At 34.8% G+C, this 15,925-nt stretch overlaps 1 protein-coding gene across 1 annotated transcript in view; it reads left to right on the top strand.

Moving 5' to 3' along the window:
* Uba6 (ubiquitin like modifier activating enzyme 6) overlaps positions 1-15,925 on the top strand; it is a 62,845-nt gene that overhangs the window by 28,365 nt on the left and 18,555 nt on the right. Inside the window, exons 16-26 of the mRNA XM_036201339.1 lie at positions 2,034-2,112; positions 3,037-3,117; positions 6,705-6,782; positions 8,032-8,213; positions 9,380-9,485; positions 11,214-11,303; positions 11,406-11,486; positions 12,223-12,351; positions 13,844-13,895; positions 13,983-14,046; positions 14,984-15,053. Of these exons, the coding sequence (XP_036057232.1) occupies positions 2,034-2,112; positions 3,037-3,117; positions 6,705-6,782; positions 8,032-8,213; positions 9,380-9,485; positions 11,214-11,303; positions 11,406-11,486; positions 12,223-12,351; positions 13,844-13,895; positions 13,983-14,046; positions 14,984-15,053 (1,012 nt within the window). The remainder of the gene's footprint in view (positions 1-2,033; positions 2,113-3,036; positions 3,118-6,704; positions 6,783-8,031; positions 8,214-9,379; positions 9,486-11,213; positions 11,304-11,405; positions 11,487-12,222; positions 12,352-13,843; positions 13,896-13,982; positions 14,047-14,983; positions 15,054-15,925) is intronic.

The raw sequence follows: 15,925 nt of genomic DNA on the forward strand, positions 1-15,925 counted from the left end.
TCTCCTGACGTTTTATTCTTGGCTTGTTTCTTCCCTGCCTAGTGGTTAAATATTACAGCAGTACCATGTCTTGTTACCACATCAGACATAGTGATAGGGAGTTTTAGATTGTATGCCATGAGAATGATTAATGCATTCAAATGTCATTAGTGGAAAATAATAGTGGAAAAGATTACTATATGTGATTTTTATGTATAAATCACCTTCCTTTTGAGGCCATAAGTCTTTTTCAAAACCAGTTAAAACTTTATAGAGATTTCATTATCCCAGAAAACCACATAACTTAAGAGTTCTGCCTTCAGTTTAAATGTTAATAATTCCAAATACCTCCCATAGATTTTGCTAAGAACTTTAAACTACCATCTCAGCAGCAGTTGTTTCTCTTGAGTGCAGTAGTCCCTCTTTATCTGCGGGTTAACTTCTCGAGATTTTACCTACCTGCAAAATATCAAAAATTAGAAAATGGAAAAGTACAGAAATAACTATTGATAAATTTAAACTGCATATAGTTGGAGATATATTTGGTCATTATATCCAACCATATAAGTGATGACAATGCACAGTTTCCTTTCAAGGCATGAATCATCCTTCTGTCTGCCCATTAATCCTTTAGAAGTTATCTGTTAATATCAAAGTTTCTTATGTTCAAAGTAAACTTGGTGGTTGTTTGAAGTAAACAGTGTGCTTCAAATGAGGTAGTAGTGATGCTGGCAGTGATAATATACCAAGGAGAAGAAAGAAAAATGCAGTCTTTATATAAAAAGAAGTGAATGTTTTTAATCTAAGGAAACAAAACAGTTGTACGCTGAGGCTGTAAAAATTTGCTAATAGCCATGCATGGTGGCCAATGCACATAGTAAAGTAGGAAATGCAGAAAGGAGTTCAGGACAAACCTGGGCATCATAAGCAAGGTCATGTCTCAACACAACAACAAAAAAAAAAACGCTAAGCCAAAACTAAATTTAAAAAAAAAATGTTACCTGGGCAGTGGTGGCACACACCTTTAATCCCAGCACTCGGGAGGTAGAGGCAGGTGGATCTCTGTGAGTTTGAGGCCAGCCTGGTCTACAGATTGAGTTCCAGGACAGGAAGGGCTACGAAGAGAAACCCTGTCTCCCGAAACCAAAAAATAATAAATTTCAAAAAGAAGAAATAATCTAATCATAAAATTGCAAAGAAGGGGAAAGAAATGTGTTAATTTTCCTTTGGTATATAGCCTACAGAAGTTATTACCACAGTGTGTGATGGCATAAGTTTATGCATGTATGTGTAGTATAAAATTAGTATACTTAGGGATCAGTATAATCCAAAGTTTGAGGCATCCACTGATGATTTTAGAATGGATCCCCTGAATATTCTAAACTAAAGTCATCTTCCCTTAAGTCATTTGGATATTGGTAGGATCTTTTCTCTTTGAAGGAATTGAGGAATTTTTTTTTTATATATTGAAAAGGTTTAATTAAGAGACAGTTACATCAATTACCTCTTCCTTGTCCTTTCTGTAACTCTTCCCATGCCTCTCACTGCCTCTCAAATTGATGGCCTCTTTTTTATAATTTTCTTTATGTATATGAATAAATATATAAATGCAGCCTGCTCACTTAGTGTGGCAGTGTGTGTGTTGTCTACTTTGTATTAGATAACCAATGAGGGGCCTCATCCCTGGAAGCTTATTCCCCTGTTCGCAGTCATTAGTTACCTCTAGTTCTTTGTTTGGGGGGTTTTTTTGGGGGGACGGGGGGAGGAGAGGGTCCGAGACAGGGCTTCTCTGTGTAGTTTTGATACCTGTCCTGGATCTCATGCTGTAGCCCAGGCTGGCCTCGAACTCACTGAGATCTGCCTGACTCTGCCTCCCGAGTGCTGGGATTAAAGGCGTGTGCCACCACTGCCTGGCCTCTAGTTCTTTAGGGGTGAGAAGGAATGGAGAAACTCTTATGGTATATTCTGTTTTAAAGCACAATACTGAATTGTTACTAGCAATAATGAAATGTATTTCTTGTATCTTCCTGTTGTGTTGGTAAATGTTTCTTCAGAGGAGATAGATATGATGCCTTACGAGCCTGCATTGGAAATACATTGTGTCAGAAGCTACATAATCTGAATGTCTTCCTAGTAAGTATGAATAAGGTTGGGAATAAGTAGTTATTCAAACTGATGTTGACTGTCAAGTTAATTTTTTAAAGCCAACTGGATCTAAATGAGTGACTGACAAATCATATAACCTCCAGAGCTTAAAATTTTACTGTTTGGCCCTCTACATAAAAAGTTAACCAATTTATGGTCTAAAGAATTTATGCATTTCAAAATAAAGCATGAATATAATAGCTTTCAACATTAAATGATTTTCTAGAAGTACTTTAAAAAGATGGAGTTTTTTCTCACTAAATTAAGAAATGAGTAAATGTATTCTCTTTTTTAAATGTCTTTGTATATTTTGAGAGAAATTTTTCTCAAGAGCATAAAACACTCTTGGCCAGTCTTACAAATAATACTTGGCTTTAATAATCATTTTCTGTATAAAGTAATATTTTAAAGATTAACAATTACTGTTGAGATTTTGAATGTAATGGAATCCTCTTAGAATAATTAAGTTTCCAATATCTACTGTACTTAAAATCCTTAGTAGAGCTGTCTTAAACAGACTTTGCCTTTCGGATGAGCTGACAGACGTCTAAAGTAAAAATTTTCCCTGTTCCCCAGCTCTAGGCTTGGGTGGTTTGGCTTGTCTTGTTTCTGCCATTGCTTCTAGCCGCCCTAAAAAAGTAGCTCTGTGTCCAGCTTTTGCTAGGCATCTTCAGATGTTTTCTCTTAAAGAAATTATAGTCTCTTTTCCTTATTTGTTTCGTGCTTTCTTTAATTGAACACTTATAAGGTGTTACAAAACCTGTAAAAGTAAAATTACCACAAGTGAATCACAAATGGTCGTTTTTAAAATAGTATTTGTTTTAATAGCACTTTAAGAAAATTGGGTGAATTCTTTGTTAAGTAGATTATAGTTTTACTGTCTGACCTTTATACTCCTGTTCTCTTAAATAGGTAGGATGTGGCGCCATAGGCTGTGAAATGTTAAAGAACTTTGCATTACTGGGTGTTGGTACAAGCAGAGAGAAGGGAATGGTAAGATACCCACGTCTTTGGAGAGTCAGCGTTTCCATCTCTGTTGGTGCCTTTTTTGAGCTGTCTTTGACTATACCAGCCTGTGTTTCAGGTAGATCATTAAGTGAGAATTGGAGGATTCTAATTGTTTTCTGGTCACTTTTTTAGTTTTTTTGAGACAGGGTTTCTCTGTGTAGCCTTGCGCCTTTCCTGGATCTCACTCTGTAGCCCAGGCTGGCCTCGAACTCACAGAGATCCACCTGCTTCTGCCTCCCGAGTGCTGGGATTAAAGGCGTGTGCCACCACTACCCGGCTCTGGTCACTTTTTAAGTGACAAATTCTCTACTTTTTGGTTCTTAACTTTCTGAAATTCTCCAAAACTGAAAATGGACTTTGTTTCTTTTTGTAATCACCATCAAGATCAAAATTAAAAGGAACCTTTGTTGTCATAACTTTGCAAACTGAAAAGCATGTTATTTTGTTAGACTATTGTTAATTAACATGAACATGAGATGACATTAGGAAGCTGCAGAGTACTAATCTAGTTTAGATGGTGAGTTTCAAACAGTGGCAATAATACATACTTTGGTATACAGTTGAAATTCTTCATACTGAGTTCATTGCAAACTAATGTCATATTTAAAATAGTTTTCATTAGTGGTATTTTACCTTTCAGGGTAGAAATTTTCATTACTGACGTCATATATTTACCTTGGTAACTAGCAATGACACTACACAAGTAACTAAAAAGTATATGATAATCCACATTTTGGCTTATTGTTCTAATTTTAAAAAGGATTCATTATTATCACAGCTATAGGTAGGTACATATTATAATATCCATGCTTAGCATTACTACATCGTGCTCCATAAACCATGGGTTTAATGGCTTAAAAGTTATTTGTTTTAAAAAATAAAATTTCCTTCTTTACTGTAAACTTGTGGGTCACCTGACGGTTTTAACTGTATGGATGGTCACAGTGCTTTTAGTAGATAAAGGTCTGGACAAGAGCTGTAATGAAGAAGCCTGTTGACATCAGACAGCAAAATAAAGCATGTAATGTGGGCAGGCTGCTGTCAGTCTGAACACAGATTTTTTTTGTAACAAAACTGTTAAGTGTTCGTAGATACAACCAGGTTGGAAAGAGAAATCCCCAGGTACCTAGAATCAAGGGAGAAATGATGCCTTTAATTAAACACAAGAGACATTTTTTTTTTTTCTCTTTTTGATGTCTAAAACTTTTAAGTAGAAAAGGAAATCACTTACCAGAAAATAAGACTCTTAGACCAAACTCCATACTCATGTATGGATCCAGTGTTATATTGGGTAAAATTTCAGGCAGATATATTATAGAAAATTTAGGCCTGTGGAAACCACCAAATCTCTTTAAACAGGTGTAAAATTTAGTCACAGTTGTCCAGAGCACATAGACTATGCAGAACAAACATTATCCATTGATGATTCACATTTTAAAAGATGGAACTCTGATCTGGTGAGGTGATTCCTGAAGTAGAGATACTTGCCACCCAGTCTGACACCCTGATCTTCATCCTAAGGACCCACGTAGTAGAAGGAGAGAAGGACTCTCACGAGTTATCTTTTTGCCTCCACTTACGCACCCCGGCATACACACGCCCATACAACATGAGCGAACACACACAGATGCACTTTATATGTATGCCCTAGTGTGGCTTGTGCATGTGTACTCACACACATAAATAAATATGTGTAGTTAAAAATTTAGCAGCAGTAGAGAAGGAACCACTTCATAGAAGAATCAGCTATCACAAAGGAATGAAGCCTCCTGAGACATATAAAAAAGGAAATACTTCAGGTAATAGAAAAACCTACATTTGAAAAAAATCTTGAAGTGTAAAGACAGAGATACAGAGAAGTAGGAACACAAGAAAAGGGGGGGGGGGGCATTGACAGCTTTTCCAAAATATATTCTGGGTTATTAGTAGACTTAACAACCAGATGTAACACTAGTGAAGTTGTCAGGGTACAGAAGGGTTCCCGAAGGGACAGCTGAGTAACAGGCAGGGCAAGACAGTGATGGAGATTAGCTTTATAATGAAAGGGGAAAATGACTGCCAGCCTGCATTTCTGCATTTAATTGTCTTTCAAGAAGGGCAAAGTACAGGTATGTGACCTGTAAATGAAAGGTCTTTTACATGATGTAGGCATGCATGAAGGATAAGCCATGAAATTTATGAACATGCATACTTAGATTCAAGTATGTGAAATGATTTATTTTAAAAAATCTTTTAATAATTACTGATTTAAAATTAGGAAAATGATTTTTAAAAATATTACTAAAGTGTTTAGTTAGAACATGGTAAGTTTAGATAATTAAAACTAATTTTAGAATTGTTTTTCTGTATGGGGAATTGAACCTCGGTCCTTGCACATGCTGTTCAAATCCCACAAAGCTAAGTTGAGTTCCGCCGTCCCCCCCCATTTTTTTTCTTTGAGATAGTGTCTTCCTGAGTTGCCTAGGCTGCAAATTTATTTTGTAGTTTAGGCAGGCCTTGTAGTTAAAATCCTTCTGCCTCATTCTCCACAGAAGCTGAGATTTCTAGAAGAAAAGTGATATGTTCCAAAAGCTGGAACTACAGAAAGATGTTTAACTTAGAAACCTACCATGAAAACTTGGTCAGTCTAGTAGAAGACAAAGTGGAAAGAATAAAAAGCAGGATTTCAGGAAACAGGGGCAAAACGTTAATCACACTGATTAATGATGAGGTATTGTGAACTTTTCTAGGACAGCATCTGTTTAGCTTTGTGTTGGACTTTCATCACTAACAAGCACCTGAGAGAAGCATTCAGATGAAGATGTATTCTGGTCATGGTTTTAGAGGTTTCAGTCCTCAGCCTCTTGACTCTGTCACTGTAGGCTTACAGTGAAGCAGGTATCATGGTGAGAATATCCTAAAGCTTCTCACCTCATGGAAACCCAGAATCAAAGACACAGTGAGCCTTTTTGCAGACATTGTGTCTCAACCCTACTATTTGTAGTTGTTAAATTGAAAGAGATACTCTCTAACATAAAATTCCACAAAAAAGGTAGGCGCATACCTCAGAAAAATTACTAAACAAAAATCACTGTGTGAACACTAATCAAACAGCTGAAACTGGAACCCGTGCTGAGCAGTACTGTACCTAGCCAAGTCTTCTTCAGTCTAGCTGAGTAGCACATTAATATTCAATACTTTACACATTGTCTTGGCTCTTTTTGTTCTCTTTCATCTTATAGAATTAAGAGTCTAAGCTTTCTTAAGGGGTAAATTGCAAGTATTTTAGGCCTATAGATCAATTGTGACAGCTAGTTGACTCTGCCCTGAGAACATGCAAATAGCCACAGACATAAACATTATTTTAAAAAATACTCAACTGCTTTGTAGTTTACAGATCCCACCTTAGTTGCACTATGCTCATTGACTAAACATTAATTGGAATTAAATCTAACTGTGATAGCATATTATTGGCAATCATTCGGAATTTTATTTTTGTGATGACTTTTACTAGAAAAAATAATTTGAGGGTACTGTTTCAGTCATAGTGAGAAATGCAAAGCAGATTTATTTGTTTTGTTCTCTGATACAAGGTTACAGTTACAGATCCTGACTTGATAGAAAAATCCAACCTAAACAGACAGTTCCTGTTTCGACCTCATCACATCCAGGTTTGTCACTGTTTTCTTCTCTTAAATAGATAACGGTTGTTGGGGGAGTCTGTCCTTTGTTAGACTCTTGAGAGGAAGAACGAAATTGGAGAAAATCAAAAATTACCTTTTGTACATAATAAAGTTGGTTTTTGCATTGATGTTTGGATGTTAATATTTGAGTTGCAAAACATAAATAGTGCTTTTCATTTTGTGATGACCAAAGTATGTTTCCATAAACAAGTTCTTTAATTTGAGGTTTTAACAAAGCACACTCTGCTTTTTGTTTTAGAACAGTCCAGGTTTAGTATTTAAAATTGCCATACTATTTTTATTTAACATCTCTTTTTATTGTAAAAGACTACTTAGTTTTCTCAAAGATCAAAATGTTTAAACCAGGAAAAGAAACAGGCAGTGCATAGTAGCCTATTCCTTTAATCAGTGTATTCAAGGGCAGAGGCAGGTAGATCTCTTGAGTTCCAAGTCAGCCTGGTCTACAAGTGAGTAATAGGCTGATGATAGTCCCATGGTGAAACCCAGTATCAGAAAACAGTGCGGAAAAGAAAGAAATGTGTTCATCAAAAGCATGTGCTTTAGGTTTTAATTTTTCTCTTGTGTTGTCTACTCATTGTCAGTCTTAAGAATGAAGTTTCAGCATGTTATGAACAAGAAGAGACTATAACAGGTGTCATTAACCTGATATCCTCTTCTATAAACACAAGAGGACCTGACACTGGAACCTCTTATGACGTGAAATGTCCTGTTAAAACAGTTCACTTTATGTGTTATCTCTAGATGAACAGTGAGGACCTATCTATAAATTCCTGAGTTCTAAGAGTTTCTCTTTGTTCTTACAGTAAGAAAGAAAACATGTTATAATTGAGCTAGGAGAGACAGAAAGACCAGATGCACAAATTCAAAGGATGCTAAAGAATGATCTACATTCAGAGCCAATATTAAAAATGAACCTTCAGAGCACCTGAAATGACACAATAATTCAATGATGGTTAAGCCATCATTGAATTCTTTAAAAAAAGAATTATTTTTAAGACTTAACTAGTATTTTTTAATATTTTAAATCTCGAAAGCACTTTGCCATGCACACAATGAAGGTTGTTTAGATTGTTAGTATGTAAACGGTTTGAGCTAGTTTCATCACCTTGCTGTCGCCTCATAGATCTTCCAGATGGTTAGTGTATGTAAATTCAGTCATAGTTCATCTTTTCTGTTTAACATGTATTCCTTCTGTTTTTATTTGTTACTTGTTTAGAAACCTAAAAGCTATACTGCTGCTGAAGCAACTCTGAAAATAAATCCGCAGTTAAAAATAGATGCACATCTGAACAAAGTTTGTCCAGCCACTGAGAGTATATACAGTGATGAATTTTATACTAAGCAAGATATCATTATTACAGCACTAGATAATGTGGAAGCCAGGAGATATGTAGACAGGTATGTTCTTGAAATTCAAGTGCATAAAGAACTACTTTCATTTTTATTTTTGTTTTTCACCCTCACTTTTTGAAAAACTACCAAATTTTCTGATTTTTTTTTTATGTCACTGTAATAGTACTAATCAAATTCGAGCATGCTGATGATTTCCTAGTATACTTAGAGAAATTAGATATTGATAAAGCAGCATGAATGTTCTCATGCTGATGATTTCCTAGTATACTTAGAAAAATTAAATATTGATAAAATAGCATGAATGTTCTCATGCAATTCCTATCGCCTGGCCATTGCTCCCACTTTAAATGTGCACAGTCTTCCCTGGCTCCCCTTATTGTAGCTGTCCATGCCTTCTTCAGGTTCCTGAAAGGCCCTTTTACCTTAGGAATGAAATTGGTTTTTGGCCTCAGGAAATTATACTTCTCTTCCCCCAAAATTCTTCTCCTCTGTCTGTGCTTTCCTTTAAGCTGTTTCCTCATCTTTCAGTTTCAGCTTAAATATCTTTCTTCAAACAGATGTTACCTGCCTTTCTTAATACTTTTTCATTGTGGCACTTATTTATTTTCTTTACATATGTGTTTACTTAGTGTTTGTTTCTTTACTAAATCTTTCATCCAGAGACCATTTGTTTTCCACCACTGTATCTTCAGTGCCAATCATCTGATTTCATTCAGTGTGATTTATGAAATCAGTCATTGAATGAATCATTATATGACTACAATGTTAGTATATTAGAGCATATATCAGAGGTTTACCAGTTGAGAAATGACAAAGAAGACAAATCTTGAGCAGAAGAAAGAAAAAAAGAAAAAAAATATTGCATTTATTGTTGGGTGTTAATGTGTTAGAGGGACTATGTACAAAAAAAAAACTTCAGAAAAATATGACTAATGGAAGTAGTTACTGTTGCTTGGAATAAAGACTAATTGAAAAAAATATAGTGCGGTAGAACTTAGAGTTAGAAAATAACCAAATAATCAATAGAAAGAAAGTGAAGAAAGAATAACATAGTTAATAATTGAAGGTCATGTTCTGTTTCCTACAGCACTGCATTCAGAAATTATTAGCATGTGGAATATTGAATACAGAAGTAGCTGTCCTCTGTTTACCTTTTATTGCTCACTTTTGTGTTGTTGTTTTTTTTTCTCACATATTTTGTCTCCAAATAGCCGTTGTTTAGCAAATCTCCGGCCTCTCCTAGATTCTGGAACAATGGGCACAAAGGGACACACTGAAATTATTGTACCTCAGTTGACTGAATCGTATAATAGTCACGTAAGTTGGTGTATTGAAAAAAGTCTCTTTTTATGTCATAATCTTTGTCTTCATTGAGGAATCAGTAAATTTGCTTCACTCTATTAATTTTGGTTTTCGCTATGACAAGCAGGTCAATACCTATGTGCATCTGCGTTTATAAGTATGTTGACATAGGATTTCAGTGTGTGTTCAGGGTGCAAAGAGCACACCTGTGTGAAAGCCAGGGTTCAATGTCAGGTATCCTCCTCTGTTGGACTCTTACTTTTGAGACAAGGTACTGACCAGCAAGTGCCAAGGATGCCCCCGGTCCCCAACCCTCCGCCTCTGCCTCTCCTGTGCTGGATTACAAGCACACACCTCCATACATGCTTTTACATGGTGCTTGAGAGCAGATATAGGTCCTCAGGCTTACCCAGGTAACAGTCAATGAACTGAGCCATTTCTCTGATCCCTACAGACAATTTTTAGAAATCATCAAAAAAAAAAAAAAAAAAAAATGTCTTTTCTGGTGTAGTCTTTACTATTTCTCAGAACTTTTAAGTTTTTTCACAACCCTAGGGTTTAAAATGCTTTTAGGAGCGATTAAACTTTTGGACTGAAAACAGAACTGTCACCAAAGACTTGGAATCACATCCATTTGCTGATCTTTTGATGTTAACTGTGTCAGATAATTAGCTGGCATATAAAGAATGAAGATTACAAGTCTAATAGCTGTGGACTCATCTCTAATGTTTATCCTCATTAAGAATTTATGACCCAGCGTGCATTATTAGAAATATATGTGAAACCTGGTAAATAAACCTGGTAATTTACCCAGAATCTACCTGAAAAAGTCAGATTCTTCAGAGAGAGAGAGAGAGAGAGAGAGAAAGTGTTTTAGGTAGATGATAAAGTTTTGACCCCCATAAATGATTTTACAATATTGTTAAAGTTGAGACTGTTGTCAGTCTAGGAAATAATTGTATCCTTTATTATTTTAAAATGGACAATTCAAGTAAAATAATTCAAGGTATATAGATTGTATAAGTATCATTGTCCCATGATTTAAAGAGTATGTTTCAGTTAGTAAGTTTTTTAATTCCTAGGGTTCACTGTTTACCCCTTTTCTTTCATGAAATACATTGATACATTTAATGACGACGGTATAATAGATTAAAATGTGTTTAATTAGTGTATTAAAGAGGAGGGAAATGATGATCTGCAAAATTTCATGGGAAGTTTTCACAGTAGGGAATTCTTTCATTCAACTTCATTTGCTAAAATTTCTCCTAGTTTTTTATTTCACATTCTTGTAAAACAATGTAATACTCTTTGAATTACAAATAGTTAGTGGCAGCTCATAAATCAGCAAATTAAAATAGATATCTCTAAGTAAAAGGTCATAAATTGAGTCATTTTTGACTGAGTAAACTAGTAAGCCTAGGCTGTCGGCAGAGCCTCTAATAGACAAGGAGGTCTTGAGTGGTGCTTCTCCATTTATTTAATATCTGTTTTCTTAGGAAACTACGAAGAGTCTTATTCCCAAATGTTTTTCTTCATGTAGAGACCTGGAATATGCTGAGAACTATAATAAGGGCTCTTGAATCACTTTCCAAAGTAAAAAGTAATGTTATAAAATTTTATATGTCACCTGAATTTTAGAGAGGAAAATAATGAGTAGTGTGTGGTGATCTGCCATTAGGACTTTGTGCCATGCCACACCAGTACCCAGCAGTAAATAATACTGAGACTTTTGTTTTTCAATAGCGGGACCCCCCAGAGGAGGAAATACCATTTTGTACTCTGAAGTCCTTTCCAGCTGCTATCGAACACACTATCCAGTGGGCAAGAGACAAGGTGAAAGTTCTGAATGACTTACTTCATCCTCCCAGAATTAGAAGAGGCCATATTGTTACTATTATAACATATTATACCTGTAACTTCGTTTTTCCTTTACAGTTTGAAAGTTCCTTTTCCCACAAGCCTTCATTGTTTAACAAATTTTGGCAAGCCTATCCTTCTGCAGAAGACGTCTTACAGGTAAAGGTTAATGCCCTTTACTACAGACTTGATGTCATTAAAACCTTGTTTTCCAGTTACATAAAAATATGAAAACCTTCCTGCAGAAGTAAGAGTAGTCAAATTGATCACAGTGAAATGTTACTGGGAATCCTGAAATTAGGTCACTGATGGCCTATTTTTAAAAAATGGAATTGAATTGTGTGTCATTGTCACTGTTTCACCTTAAAACATTAGTTTTTGTTGTTCATCGCAGTGAGCAACAGGTAATCGAAGGGTTTGGTAAACTCTGGGGGAAGTTCAGATTAATTCAAGTGAAAATAATCATGACTGGACAGTGATCTCATTGCTCTCATAATAAGGTCAACTTCAAAGATACTGCCTTGCATTTCTTAATCATATACAACTGAAAAGATCAATTTTGTATTAACTATTACCTTATAATAGATAATAGGTCCCCATATACTAAGGACCTCTTTTGTACTTAGTTCTTACACACAGGAAAACACGAAGGTATGTCATGAATTAAGAAACTTCAAATCTGAAATTTCATTTGCTATCCCCTCCTATTCTACTCAAAATGAAGAAAAAAAAAACTGAAAGAATGAGAGAGAAGGGCTTGAGACAAAAAAAAAAAAAATGAAAATGAAAATACTCAGCCAGCGAGTCCATCTTTCAGGCTTTGACTCATACTTTTGGAATGTGTATATGCTTGTAATTGAAAGTGTTTAATTTTTCTGTTTTCCTTTTATTCTAGAAGATACAAAATGGACAGAGTTTAGAAGGCTGTTTTCAAGTTATTAAGCTACTTAGCAGAAGACCCAGAAATTGGTCCCAGTGTGTAGAATTAGCAAGACTAAAGTTTGAAAAGTATTTTAACCATAAGGTAGGTATACGTTCTAAGACATTAAGCAAAGATCTGTCCTTGACCTATTTATTTATTACTAATGTCCCTGACTTAGAGAGTCTGTTGTTTTCTTATACCCAGCCTTTCACAAGTAAATAGTTAGCTGAGTGTAAAGGCTAGGCATTGGCCAGTTTCTCTTTGAATGTTACTAATTAAAACATTGAACTTTACTTACTGGCTTGATTGTCAGCTATGCATTAAACTGACCCTAGGTACAAAGTTGGGTTTTAGACAGATAAATTTTCTCTCCAGATAATAGGAATGCATCCATTAAGAAGCTTGTTCAGAATATAAACAAGAGACTGATAATTCAGATGGAAATTTTGCCTTTTCCAACCGTAACACTTTATGTGTTTTCTTTGTCTGAAAATCTAAATGATTAAGAAGTACATTGCACAGTGTAGTGGCAGGCGTTGAACAAGCTAATCCATATAAAGCATTTAAGATAGGCCAGGGCAGGTATTCAGTAATAGTACCTGTTCTTGGTTGCAGTCACATAGCTAACAGACTTTATCCTGTACTTTTTAAACCCTCCCTCAGGCCCTGACTTACACGTTCATTTTTTAAAAACAACCTTTGAGTGCACTTGTGTTTTCACTTCCTGCGTGGTTGCTTTTTAGAGAAATGGTCTAAGCTCACCTCTCACCAGGAAATAGGACTTCTTCCCTTCATATTCCGCATGTTTTTATCATAATTATCAGTGGCCTTTTGTTTCTCTTTGCTCTTCTTAGTTTATGTCTTTTGTGACTGTGTTTTTGTTTGGTTGGTGTTTTATTTTTATTTTTACATTTTTAATTATTTGTTTTGTAGAAGGATGGGGTGTGCTCGTGTCACAATGCTCATGTGGAGGTTAAAAGGCAAATTACAGGACTTGTTTCCATCCACCATGTGGTTCTAGGGATCAAATTTAGGTTATCATGCTTGGCAGTAAGTAGCTTTACCTGCTGAGCATCAGCCCTGTTTTATCATCATCATTATTATTATTGCTATAGAAAAAAATGAACCATGGAAATAAAAGAGTATAATGTCCATAGTAATCATTATTTACCTTTTACCTAGATTTAATCATTAGTTTACAGATCTGTATCATATTCTCCACCCTCTTCCAATCACATCTTAAGTGTATAATTTTGAAATGCTGAATGCCATTTGTTTTTATATTTATTCTAAGGGTTAGCTCTTAGAATAAAGCAAAATTAAGAATAAAATATGCCATTTGTACAATAGTGAAGTAACCAATATTCATTCATGTTTGTTCTAAGAAAGCTAAAACAGCAGGACAGGAGAAAACATAAACTGGTTTGTGCATAGCTACAAGACCTCGCTGTATGTCTTTTAAGTTTGTTTTGTTTGATTTATGAATCCTGAGCAAATAGGAGCAAAGCTTATATTTTTTAACTTCAGGGTTTTTTCTTCAGATAGCAACAAAGAGTAGGGACTTTTTTTTTCATTCTTCCTTTTCCTCTTTTAGGCTCTACAACTTCTTCACTGTTTTCCTCTTGACACACGATTAAAAGATGGCAGTGAGTATAAGTGTTGAGAAGAAATTATAATTAACATACTGGATATGACCAATCTTTATTGAAAACAACATTTTATCTTTTTACCAGGTTTGTTTTGGCAGTCACCAAAAAGGCCGCCTTCTCCAATAAAATTTGATTTAAATGAAACTTTGTAAGTATATGTATATATTTCCACTGTAAATTTCTTAGCTGTACACTGCAGGGTCTTCAGTGTTAAATGATTAAAACTCTTAATCCCAGAGTTAACAAGTCATTCTGGTCAAAAGAGCCAGCCACTTCTTTCCACACAAATGTGCATCCCTCATTTACATGGTGAATAACTATTCTTCGTAATACCTACTCCATAAAAAAACTAAGTCACCCCTACCTTTGCCCATAAGAAAATAAAATGATAATAGTGTTCTTACACTCAATAAAGCTAAGATGCTTTACTTAAGATGGAAAATTCAGGTAATACTAGCTGCCTAAATTAATACAGGTAATGTTTTAGCTTGTCTCTGTATGGACACTGTTTTTAGATTCACATTTAATTGTGTTATATTCTCATCAGACACTTAGCTTACCTTCACTAATCTTGTCTTCTACAAATAGCACTTTGCTGAATTTTCTCATCTATTGCTTGATTCAGAACTCGAGTTACATTATCATAAATTGCCTTTCCAGTATGACATACCCACTTTTCGTTTTTAAGTAAATTATTTTGCTTGGTTCAAACCTAATGTATTCTCATTCTTACCTGATACATGTTTTCTCATAAATTCAAAGTACTTTTCTCCAAGTATTCTAATAGTTTTTACTCACTTTTCTCTTCATAGTATTGCTAGTGACTCCGTGAATATTATGAGTGTTTTTGATAAGCATTTTTGTATCAAAAGAAAATGTGGTATTTTCTTTTACATTGTTTTAGTCCAGACAAGAATTTCATTGTCTTAACTTTAAAAAGGGTAAAAATTATTATGAAACAAAAATTCTTTAAATGTAATTCTTAAGTGTTAATATAAAGGTTGTATTTCCTGTTGACTTGACTTAAATATCTTCTTTAAAACTGCCATTCAAACTGCTTTTTTTCGTTGTTTTCATTTCAAAAGGCATCTCAGTTTTCTTCAGAGTGCTGCAAAATTATATGCTACAGTATATTGCATTCCATTTTCAGAAAAGGTAAGGTACTGTCCATGCCCTATCAAATGATTCCAAAACCCAAGTTGAATTGGTTGGTAGCATTGAAATGTGTTTTTAGATCCTAAGAGTCGTTCTTTTGTTTGTTTGGTTGATATGTGAGCTCAGATAGCTGAGGCTTGTCCAGAATTCACTGTGTAGCTGGAACTCACCCTGAGCTCCACATCTTCCTGCTTCACCTCGTAAGTGCTCAGATTGTAGGCATGTACCTTCATGCCCAGCTAGAATCATTCTTTTGCATTGAAAGAGAAAAAGGTTTTATTTTATTGTGTTATTGTCCATTCTGACTTGTAAAAGCTGGCTACTGATTGCAGTACTGGTAAATAGAAAATATTAGTTTTTCTTTCTGAATTTAAATGTTGAAATAATATTTAGGAAAAGCAATCATACTTAAGAAATAAAAGTATTTATAACCTGCTTACCTATTCCTGTTATCCTAAGTTGCTCTGAATTAGAAATCATGAGCCATTTCATAGCAATTTAAAAATGCTTCTAAGAGCTAGATTCTCTTTTTTTCTGTTTTTCTCTTTTAGTGTTTTCATAACATTTTCAGAAATATAAGAGTTCTCTTATTTTGATTTGCATACCTTAGAATCTTACTCTGTTAGACATCATCTTTTATGAGTCCCATACAACAGGTTCGTGTAGAGTTTTGTGAGACAGCACATGTGTATAGGTTAGCTTTCTCTTTAAATACATATTAGAGTTATATAAATTCTGCCTTCATGTAAACTGATTAGAGAAGAAGGAAAAGGTCTTAGTCTTTGTCATTATCTTGTTTAAAATAGGTTTTTATTAGTAGATACACAAACTCTCCAAGACTAGCTTCAAATTCTGGATCTTCAGCCTTTTAA

The sequence above is a fragment of the Onychomys torridus genome, chromosome 10, assembly GCF_903995425.1.
Source record: "Onychomys torridus chromosome 10, mOncTor1.1, whole genome shotgun sequence".
NCBI lineage: Eukaryota > Metazoa > Chordata > Mammalia > Rodentia > Cricetidae > Onychomys > Onychomys torridus.